Raw genomic sequence first — 11,939 nt, 5'->3', positions numbered from 1 at the left:
TCAGATAAACCTTATTATAATTATAATAATCCCGACTTTTACCAGCTGTTACATTGAAGTGATAGTCACTAATGCAACAATAATTACTGTACAATCCAGTTATATATGAAATGTGTATGATTTTACTTTAATGCATGAGTTATAATTGCAACTTAATTCCTATTTAACACTTTGAGTCCCCCTTAGCATTAATGAGAAGTGAAAAATCATTAAACATGCCAGCAGCCTGGGTTCCCTTGTTACTTCTGCCACTGCTTATCTCTGACGAGGAGACATGGGGCGACTGAGTCAGTGTCGCAATCCACAGCCTTTAGCAAAAACTGTGTGTGTGTGTGTGTGTGTTTGGGTCGGGTGGAGGGGGGGGGGGTTCACTACTCTACCTCCACTTCCCTCCACTGCAGCTCATTCACAGACTCAGCCTCTGTCAGAGCAAAGCTTCAGCTGAAACATGAGTGGACGAGTGGGAGACTTGAGCCCGGGACAGGCGGTAATCTTAACAGAGGTATTGATCATCAATATTATTCTATCCAGGAGGACTGAGTCTGTATCTGTGATTTGTGAGATTCGATTGGTTTTACTTTGAGCTCTGCTGGTTGCTTTTGTTTTGTTATCACTTATTATGAACCAGTGACTGTTGTGTGTCCATAGTAACATTGTGTTAAGTTTGAGTTTTCTTGACTCGTATCCATAGTGCTGGAATTACTCGGGTTTCAGGTACTTGCACTTGCAAGTTGAGTATAATTATGTTTTATACAACTTGATGTTGTTACTTACTGCTTTTCAGAGGGAATCACCTATGTTTAAAAATCTCCAATAAAAAAACACAAAGATTATAAAATACAACACACTAAACAGATGACTGACATGAAGATCATGGATCCAACCTCTTAAACTAAAACAGAAGAAAAGATTCGAACAAAACTGAATATAATTCACTCTATATCACAGTCACATCACTTCATCACATTAAGAGAGATATTTATGGTTAATTAGTTTCATACAAAAAATTACATTTTGACATTATGTTATTGGAGCCCATCTCAGATATATTTTATTTGTTTCTGCTGAGATGCGTTAACTATCTGGTTCACGCTACAGCATCGTAAACATTACCTGGAATAGTATTGTTATTGTGAATTCTTCTAGCCGAGATAGTCACATGTTGAAAATCTTATATCATGACAGTCCTAAAGTATCGCTCTTCTTATTTTACTCTCTGCAAAAAGCAAATATTTCCCAAAGTGTAGAGCTTTAGATTATTAAATGATGATTTTGAAATCAAAGTGAAAACATCCAAAGATATAACTTTCAATTCCTTCTTATTCTCTTCCTCCAGTTTCGTGGGAGGATCCAGGACATCCTCCCCAACCTGCCTGCACAGCACGACCACTACCTCCTCCGCTGGCTCAGAGGTGAGACCTACAGACCGCCAGCGCGCACACACACACACACACACACACACACACACACACACACACACACACACACACACACACACACACACACACAGTGAACCCTGGACAGACTTGGTATTAAGCATGTACTCTGTGTTGTCAAAGACAGTGGAAACAAATTCCCAGATTTGCCCTTTGACAGGTTCTTTCCTAATCATTACCACATCCTTCCACCAAGTTTCATGGAAATCAGTTTTTGGGTAAACTTTCTTAAAACGAACTGACAAACTATCGGACAGGGGTGAATACATAGAGATAAAAGATAAATGATACTTTTAGAACTGTTTAGCTTAACCACTGTTGTCAAAACTTTTAGGCTTGTAAATATTTTGTCTAATGCAAATAAAAAAATTGACTGAAGTATTGCACATATACTTCTCATACGATGTTTTACAGGAAAACATTTTCTTCTTAAACCACTACGTTTAACTATAGTTACCTCTCAGATTTAGATGTAACATTTTAAAAACATATGAATAACACACATTTCTGGAGATAAAACTCATGCTTCACATTTTTTTCTTTTTGAGCTGTGGCCTCTTAAAGAAAATCAGTGTCCAGCCGGGGACACACAAAAAAGATTTTTTATTTTTTTCTTCATTCCCCTCCAATTAATTAACTCGTGTCCCGTATTTCTCTTGTGTCCCTTTGGAGGGCCTGGAACCCTAGGTTGGAAACCACTGGACTAAACTGTGGTTGAAAGCAGCTTGGGTAGCTGCAGCAGTGAAATGCTGCTGAAGCTTCGATGACTCAGGACTAACGATCAGAGATCAGTTGAAGTTTGTGCTTTTACATTTTGAGCATTTCTGGTTTGAAAGCTTTTCAAAAATGAGAAACCTGAGTTGATGGGCACGAACACAACAGCTGACTTTCACCTGAAACAAACTCAACAAAGGCTGCGTATTGGCTGTCACTATTCAAAATGGTTCAGGTGCCACGGGGGGGGGGGGGGGGGTTAAAGCCTCAGGCTCGCTCTGAATCGACTCACAAAAACACACAAACCTGTTCCCATGTGTTTCCATGGGTTTCAGTGGAGAGACGTTGAGAGTTAGGGTATCGCCTGTCAAGTTGTTTACTTTTATTTCATTGTGTTCTAACTCGGCCTTTAGAACAAGTGCAGGATCATGTTCCGTCGTGTTGTTTTCTACAGGTGCGACCTTCTAAACCAACAAAGAACGTTCCCTCTTTTACTTGAGTTTCTTTGAGGCAACATTAGAGGATTCGAACTCTTTTTACTGACTAGATGCCAAAAAGGCTGGAAACAAACTTGTCTGTTCAATTTGATTGGTGGAACATTTCTCATGCATTACATGAACCTCAAACAAATTAAATACAATATTTAAATAGATGTTTTTCCAGTTATTTCCACACCCTGAACACAGGCTAATGTTAGCATTAACATGTTGATATCGAAGTCTCATCTGCTGAGCTTAGGTGTAATTATTTTTGTACAACTTTTTTCCAAATTCTGCAAAACAGATAACCAGTGGATCACCCACTAGTTTGTTTATACAAAACATGAATACTAATGCAATTTATTTAAGCTTAACTATAAACTACAAAAAAATAGTTTTCAAAAGTCAGATGTGAAAACAAATGTATCAATAAAGTGAAACAGAGAAAAAATTAAACAACAAAAGAACACAGCGTTGGTTAAATGAACGTATACATATAAACAGATATCGATAAATAATCACACACACTCAAATATATGAACACAAACATCAGCTATTTAATATTAAATTATGAGCAGACAATTTAATAAAAAGGAGGTTTCTAAAGTGAAATAAAAGTTTATCTGCTCTCGACACAAAAGCTTTGTTAAACAAATTCAAACTAGCTGCTGTTATTACATGTAAAAGTAAATTTAAAAGAAAGAAACCAGAATGAAAGAGCTGTTCCTATGCAATATTATCTCAGATCAAACATCATTATTAGAAATGAACTGCTCGCATCTTTGTTGTCCTGCTCATGATGCAGCCGGGCCAGTTCACCCCAGGTCTGATGAAACTCACACTTGAACTGTCAGTCAGGGTTTGATTTGCATCAGAGTGAGGGAACTGGGCGTGTTTGTGGGCTCTCTATAAAACCAGTGTGGGGGATTCAGGAGGTGCAAACCACTTGTTTAGGAACAAGTGAGGTATTATCACTAGGTGGGCCAACTACACTGTTTCTCACTGAACCACTCATTTGATCCCTAAGCAGTTTTCAGTATATGAGCTACTTCGGTGTACTATCCCTTTCAATACAGATGCAGTCAGGTCTTATCTCACCGTCACTTGGCTTCTGGGCTGGAAGCAGCTGCAGCTATTCACTCATGCACTTTTCCTCATATGCCATCCTCGGCATAAACTCATACTCTGTCCTGCTAACCTTGGCAAGGACTCATTTACTCTATAGATCTACTTACAGACTTTATTAGGACAGAATCCCTCCACAGGACTCAAGTCAAAGTCCCCCCTCATCTTTTTCTTTCACTTTTTGAGGCCTCTTGTCCCGGTTGGGGGCTATTTTCCTCTCTCTCTCTCTCTGTCTCTATGCCCTTTTGATAAGTCGATTGACAGATAATTGATGATGCCAGTTTGTCCACAATACAGGGCAGAATATAAATCCTCTAACAGGAGCTTCTAAATGAGCAGATTTTAATTTCTTCAAACGTTCTATGATATTTCCAGCACCCATCAAAAAGATTTAATGATATGCATGTTGTTTCCACATTTTTTACTCTTCTAGACTAATCGGTTGTTTGATAAATGGATAAAATAATCAGCATATTAATCTATACTGAAAATAAAGTTTTGTGGCCGCCCAGCGCAAAAAAAACATGAAGATTTTAATGATGATGGTCGTTACTCTAATCTGAAATGTGCTGTGTGATCTTGTGTTCAGTTTTTGAGCAGGTTTGTTGTTCTATAGAAAGATCATACAATAAAACAGCATTTTGCATCAGAGTGTGTTTAGTGATCAACGTCCACAGTGCGGAGCTGATCTATAGGCGACAACAGGACATGGCATCTGTTGACTGTTCAGGGAGGCGTGGATCGATCGGGGGCCCCGTCACTCCGGATCAATATTTACATTGACTGATAACCTTGACGTGTCCTCGCTCGTCAGAGAACAGGCTGAACATTTTGAACGATGTCTAAATCTCCAGCAATATCAAACAAGCTCAGTTCTGAGGTGCTACAGCTTTTACATACAGTTGATAATTTAGTGCATCTCATTAATATCTGACTTCAGGTAACGCTGCATCACAGGTCCTCTAATTATAAGAAGAGAAACGCAACACACTTCACAGCCTCATTATTACAATAAGTTGTCTTTAATGTGTTCATTTACATCAAATCTACTCTAATCTGAGATGTTTTTCTTTTCCAGCCCGTAGTTTCAATGTTGTGAAAGCTGAAGCCATGATCAGAAAGGTGAGCACTTTGTTCAGTCTCCTGCTGTTTGAGTGATGACTTATGACTACTGCTTCTCCTTCCACTGCAACACCAACGGAAATTAGGCCCCCCAAAAAAACTGTTTCGCTAATCTTATGATACAGTTAAAGATTAAACCTGCGTTTACCAACCTCTTACACTTGTGATAGTGTAGCCTGTATCTAGTTGACTCTGTTTCTTGTTCAAGGACACAGTTCAAAGAGGTCATGTAGCAGAACTTTTTTTTTTTCTTTAGTGGTCTTTCATTAATCATCTCAGGACCCCTCTGGTTCTGTTCAGACTTTTTCTTAACATCTGTCCTGACAGATGTGATCACAAGTGGACAGCTGTTCTCCCCTGTTGTTAAAATGCATCCTGGATGTGTCTCCAGTGTCCACTTGTGATTGGATCTCCATATAATCTTTATATTGTGGCCACAAGTAAATCAATGAATGTAAAACACTTAAATGTGTAAAAATATTTTCAGAGCATCATGAAACTGTAGCAGGCCATGTCAGCGGAGTAGGTGGTCCTTCAATGTGCCCTTCAGATCATGCGATTGTGGCCACATGAGTGATCGGATCTCAAATGTGTCCACGGTGCACCTCAGAGCTGTCCACTTGTGATCTGATCACTCAGGGTGGATGTTAATACCAGGTCTGAACAGGGCAGTGACCCTTTGCAGGGGCCTGACCCCAAGGTTAGGAGCCATTGGACTGAAGATGAAAGAGAAAAACTAAGATAAATGAAAGGAAAGACAAACAAATGCAGATGCTCTTACGTCACCTTTGGTCAACACAGACCAATGCTCATGATTGATTATTTTCTGTGGATTATTTCTCAGTTTTGTTTGTCATCTTTTTGTCAAAAACTTCAAATAATTGTGAGAAATCCCCATTTCTATTTTACACAATCAAAGTGGACAACTTCATATGTCTTGTTTTGTGCGACCGAAAGATCACGGTCTGTTGATCAGACCAAACAAAACCCTGAGACAATCAGTCTAATGTCAAAAGTGAAATATATACATTTCATAAAGTGTAACCAGAAAATGTCGACATTTTTTCCTCAAAAAATAATCAAAACACTGAATCATTTAAAAACACTGTTGCTTCAGAAAGAATGAGTTTTCATAGAGAAGGAAAATGACGACTGAATCCATTTCTGTATTGATCCACAACATGTGTGTAGAACATGAAGCTGGGAACTCTCTCTTAGACCTGGTGTGCTTGTTGGTGAATTTTCCAGAATCGATTAGCTGACTGATTGACATCTGCACTTTATGTTGGTTTTTCCTTTAATCTGTAACCCGCCTGTTTACCTGTGTATTAGTTACACCTGCTTTATTTGTATGTGAAGATCACGAGGCTGGGAGCTCAGCATGCGTGGATGCTGCCTATAACTGCTACCTCTCTTCCTCTGTCTGTCTGTCTGTCTGCAGCATGTGGAGTTCAGGAGGCAGATGAAAGTAGACACCATCATCTCGGACTGGAAGCCTCCAGAGGTGAACGTGCTCTAACGACACATGTTCACACACACACATGAATTTTTAAAATGAATTAAATGAGACTGATCTCAGTCTTATCCTCGCCAGGTGATTGAGAAGTATGCGTCCGGAGGTATGTGTGGTTATGACAGAGAGGGGAGCCCCATCTGGTACGATGTGATTGGTCCTCTGGATCCCAAAGGTCTGCTGCAGTCAGCCACCAAACAGGACTTGCTGAAGACCAAGATCAGACACACGGAGATGCTGCGACAAGAGTGTCAGAGGCAGTCGGAGAAGGTCAGGACCAAAACATCTGTCCCCTCTCTGCTGTCGTTCTGTCCCTTCTTCAACTTATCCATCCCTCTCTCTGTCTCTCTCAGTTGGGGAGGAACATTGAAGCCATCACTCTGATCCACGACTGTGAAGGCCTGGGACTGAAACACATATGGAAACCTGCTGTTGAGACATATGGAGAGGTTTGTCCTTCACTTACTCTGATTCCATCTCTCCATCCAGGTTTAACGGCTGCAGCCTGTCACTGCTCTCTCTCCCTCCCCTGCAGATCCTCACCATGTTTGAGGAGAACTATCCAGAGGGTCTGAAAAGGGTCCTTCTTATCAAAGGTACCTCAGCTCCTCTGTGGCTCTTTTCCTCTGGGTGCTTGTCTGACCTGATTTTAGACTTGTGTTAATGTCACCCTGCTAATTCTCTCCTGGTGTTCTGCTTTTGCCGCAGCTCCTAAATTGTTTCCCATGGCCTACAACCTGATCAAGCACTTCCTCTGTGAGGAAACAAGGAACAAGATCATCGTTTTAGGAAGTGAGTCAACTTCTGACCTTTGTCTTTTTAACCCAGTGTGCAGAGTCCTGCAGCACAGTGGTGCTCGGAGCTAAATGCTAATGTAAGCATGCTAACATGCCCACAATGATAACTTAAGCAGGCAGTGGAGCAAAAATCATCCAGTTCATTTATTTATGTAACAACAGCAATAAATGCAACACACTGAAAATTAAGTATTGCAAACAAAATGCACTGAGTACTCATTATGCAGAGTGGCATTATTATTATTAGTGGTATTGGTGTTGTTGTTGTTGTTATTCTATATTTCACATTTAAGTCATATTTCATAAACTGACCATATTATTTCTCAAATAAATGTAGTGGAATAAAAAGAGTGTATGTGTGAGGGGAAGAGTTTAGAAAACAGGTTTGCACTTTTCCAATACTGATGAACACAAGGAGTTATGAGTCATTGTAATTATCCTTTTGTCCTCACTGGCAGCACCGACATCTCTACTCAAAGTGACCTCACAGTGTGTCTGTGTGTGTGTGTGTGTGTGTGTGTGAGAGAGAGAGAGAGAGAGAGTGTGTGAGTGTGATGAGTACAATGGCCATAGGCCTTGAACCTAATTTGAGCTGACTTCTCTTGCTGTGACTCAGCAGGAAAAAAATTCTTTCAGGGGAAACACTGAGGACATTTTATGCTAAAATGACAAACAAAGTTTTCCACTTTGTTTGTTCTGTTCATCTCTCTGCTGAGGCCTCCTGTACACCTTTAGAACATCTTCCAACACAGAACCAAGTCTGTGGATTTTCTCTCCTTTATCATTTACTGTCGTGACCTTTCAAATTAAACCCTGTGGTGGTGCCGAGGACCACATGGGATTTTTCAGCCTGTGCCAAACAGTAACACTGACTTTGCCATATGAGCAGGACTAAAAGCTTTTAACTTTTAATCAAATCAACATGCTTCCTTTGGCTGTCTGTAGGTAACTGGCAAGAAGTTTTACGTAAACATATTGACCCAGAGCAGCTTCCTGTGGTGTATGGAGGAACCCTGACTGATCCTGATGGAGACCCCAGCTGCAGAACCATGGTGAGAACACACAGAAACACAGAAAACACTGACTGGGAGCGTCTTTGTCGAATGTGGTGATGTGATTCAGGTGAGGATGTTTTGTGTGTTGCGTTTGCAGATCAAGTACGGTGGTACAGTGCCCAGGTCCTACTATGTTCAGGACATGGTGAAGGTCCAGTACGACAATAGCGTGACCATCAGCCGCGGCTCTGTCTTCCAGCTGGAGTGTGCTGTCACTGCACCCAGCAGCCGCCTGAGGTACAAAATGCATTCATTTTATTTTTTACAGTGATCCAACTAAGCAAGATCTGTACACATACAACCCATAATGTGCTGTTTGGGGCCTTCTGCAGCAGCTCGGCAATGTTTATCAGCTTGATCAGTGTGCTGCTTTTCAAAATACAAAATTTTTACATTATTTTGAGAAAATCCTCACTTTTTGAAACTCATTATGAATTATTTCTATAAACACCAGCCCTGAGCTTGCTGGAGGTTTTGGGCTTAGAAACCCTTGCACAAAATCACAAAGTGAGTCTTTATCTTCTATAAATTGTGTAAGAGTTTTAATGCTGTTCATACGGAGATCCTACAAACGTGTCACAGATGAAGATTTACAAAACACAGGAGAGAGTTGTGATCAACCTCCGCTCATTCCCAGGTGTCAGTTTGCCAGTGAAGGAGCAGATATCGGGTTCGGAGTTTACAGACAGACCAAAGACGGCGGCGGTCAGAAAGTAGCTGAGATGCTGCAGGTGCTGCCCAGTGAACGCTACAATGCACATCTGGTCCCTGAAGACAGCTGGCTCACCTGCCCTGAGCCTGGAGTCTGTGAGTAACCACTTCTCTACTGTATATCAGTGTAGTTACAGGAATAGGTTGACAGATTACTGGATTACTCCTTCAGTCGATCTCTCATAATACAGTGGATAAATGCGTTTCCCCAAAATGATTCCGCCGCTGTAAGATCCTGCAGGATTAACCTCTGTGAATTCTGTCCTTCACTTTGTGCAGACGTGCTGTGCTTTGATAACAGCTACAGCATCCTTCAGTCTAAGAGGGTGAGCTACAAAGTCGAGGTTCTTCCTCCTCCTCTGGACGGACAGATGCAGAATCCTCACAGCAGAGGAGACGGGAGGCTGCAGTGATCGAGTCCTCACGTGAAAATCACAGATCCCTGATCAGTGCTCCTGCCTCTGGGATGGATTAACCCTCTTTCGGGTAAACTGGACAAAAAATGACCAGTGGACTAGTAACCTCTCTACCCCCCCACCCCCCCAGTTCATTGTGTATGTATTAGTTTGTAATTAGAGTTACTTGATTAAAGAGTATCTGAACAGCAGGAAAAGCTAATTTCACTTGTGACCAAACCGAGCATCACTGATCTGTGTTTGGTTGAGTGGCAGTCTTTACATGACCAGGCTCTAATTATGTGGGGAAATGAAAACCTGCACATATCGTACATTCAGCAGATCACTAGGTGGATTTCACTCGTAACCCCAAACATGACGTCCATATTCTAATGGTTGTAGTCTTGTTGCGTCTGAGCAAAAAAGCGTTGAACAGCTACAACGGGTCAATTGTTCAGTGGTGAAAACTGACTTCAACAGGAGAAATGGATCTGGGGAAATCAAGTTTCTAAAATCCCCCAGCCAGATTACACAAACCAGGCTTTTGTTTACAGGAAGTCACTTAAAGGTGCTGCTATATGTAGGTATTTGCTGTCGCTATAGCCAATATTAGCATTAATGAATAGCTGTTTACTTACTGGTAATTCACAGTAATCTGAGCTCACCATCACACTTCATTCCTTAACTCACTGAATCACTAACGCACGTTTTATTTCTGCTTCTATGGTTTCTGTCTGTTACAATGTTTTATATTCTTGTAAACACAACAATACCTGAAGCTCCTGGCAAGTGACCACAGGCTCCCAGAAATCGACTGTAAGCTGGTTGTTAGAGGGTATGCAAACAGACTGCTGAGTGATGTCACGGTGCACTGACGCACTCTGCCTCACCACAGCCAGCTGAGAGGTCAAACCACAGGAGACTGGCCTTGACAAAAAGTTTCACCTTTTGTTATGTCGCTATTTAAACACATGTATTTCAGAACATGTAAACAGGAGCTCAACTGAAATAATAAAGGCTTTAAGATTTTTATTTTTATATTTTAACTCAGGGTGTGATTTGTTGGTGCAGATCACCAAACAAATTTGCATTTACAATTTTATCTTACACATGAATTTTGAGTTCACCCAAAACCAATGCACTTCAAACACACCTTACAGTCACAACTCTGACAACTATTGGGATAAATACATGTATCACAAATCTTTGAAGTAGCTTTTTTTTATCCACCTATCCAGATTTTATTACAATAAAAAGAACCACACACCCTAATGAATATGGATGAATATTTTTCTACCTTACAGCATAGTATGAATCTGAAATTCTGCATAATGCTTCAAGCTTTGTTTTCCTCCCTCCCCCCCAGCCATACAATAAAAAACAAATGTTAGAGATAAATATACAGAATGTATATGTAGATGTCTGTCTTACTGACTTTTTAATTTACTGTCTTAAACATTTTTGTTTTAGTGTTGAATATACAAACAAGTGTACGTACAAAGAGATTTGGTGGTGGTTGAGTTAAAGTCACAAAACTCTCTTTTCAGCTTCTTTGAGAGCTGTTGTGTTTTCTGTGTGGGGTGAACATTTAGAAAAAGTGAGGACAGTACCGAGACATGTGTCCTGTAAAACTTTTTTTTTTTTTATCACAAAGCAGTTTTGATTTGAAGGTAATCAAGATTCAAAGATTTTGAGAGACCTTGATTCCTCCAGCATTTCAACCCAGAAAGTGTTTAGTAAAGAAGAATGCATAGTGTGTTGTTCCAGACACTCAACTCAAGTGTTTGAATTGTGTGTTTCAAAGAAGCGAACCCACTAAACACATGCGCACTGAAGTAACGTGTATGTACTGTTGTAATGTGTTGAAATGAAGGATCTTAGTCCATAATAAGTATGTCAAACAAATTAATTTTTGTAAACTGGTTACATTTAGCTTGCATGGGAATGTTACTCATAATAAAGTCAGAAATTGTATATTCATATATGCACATTATTGCTGCTTTTATTGCATCACGCTTACATACATAAATAATTGATCCTGTGTGCAGTAAAGATTTCTAATAGGACACATTTTAAATGCCATAACTTAATCACTATTGAGAACAAGCAGATCCATTTTGATCTTTACAAATACTTCAGAGTTGTACAGATTATTAGACTAATAATAATAATAATAAAGTGTAAAAATAAAAAAACATGTCTTAGTGACATTAATCAGATCATCAACCCTGAGTCATTGATGCTTCAGCAGCATTTTACTCTTGTAGCTGCTACTTTATATGCAATTTTATATATATATACACTCATTCTACCAATGCGTTTTTGCTGTAACATTACCAGTTTCCAACTCCACGTCAATTTCAGTGCTGTGACCAGTGGGTGGCGCTGTAAGCCAAGACAGAGGAAGAAGCAGTATTACATAACTGCCAGTCACTGACTATTAGGACCTAATAATAAATCAAGACATCAGACACCACTCCACTGAGTTATCATCAGAAAAATGAATGGATATTCAGAGGAAGTAAAATGATGGGGAAACAGTAGCTCCGAATATCACCTTTATTATTATTATTGTTATTATTACACAGATGG

General features: G+C 40.0%; 1 protein-coding gene across 1 annotated transcript; it reads left to right on the top strand.

Annotated features, from left to right (window-relative positions):
• The first annotated feature begins 394 nt into the window (after nt 1-394).
• On the top strand, nt 395-11,528 carry sec14l7 (SEC14-like lipid binding 7). Its single transcript, XM_020081681.2, has 12 exons — nt 395-502; nt 1,337-1,412; nt 4,833-4,876; nt 6,318-6,380; nt 6,471-6,659; nt 6,743-6,838; nt 6,925-6,985; nt 7,098-7,181; nt 8,132-8,238; nt 8,339-8,478; nt 8,879-9,048; nt 9,232-11,528. The coding sequence occupies exons 1-12, from the start codon at nt 449-451 to the stop codon at nt 9,363-9,365; spliced, it is 1,218 nt and encodes a 405-aa protein (XP_019937240.1). The 5' UTR covers nt 395-448; the 3' UTR covers nt 9,366-11,528.
• Nucleotides 11,529-11,939: the final 411 nt, after the last annotated feature.

The sequence above is a fragment of the Paralichthys olivaceus genome, chromosome 18 (assembly GCF_024713975.1).
Source record: "Paralichthys olivaceus isolate ysfri-2021 chromosome 18, ASM2471397v2, whole genome shotgun sequence".
In the NCBI taxonomy this organism is placed as follows: Eukaryota; Metazoa; Chordata; class Actinopteri; order Pleuronectiformes; family Paralichthyidae; genus Paralichthys; species Paralichthys olivaceus.
The sequence above is the reverse complement of the archived record's forward strand: the minus strand, read 5'-3'. Positions and strand labels throughout refer to the sequence as shown.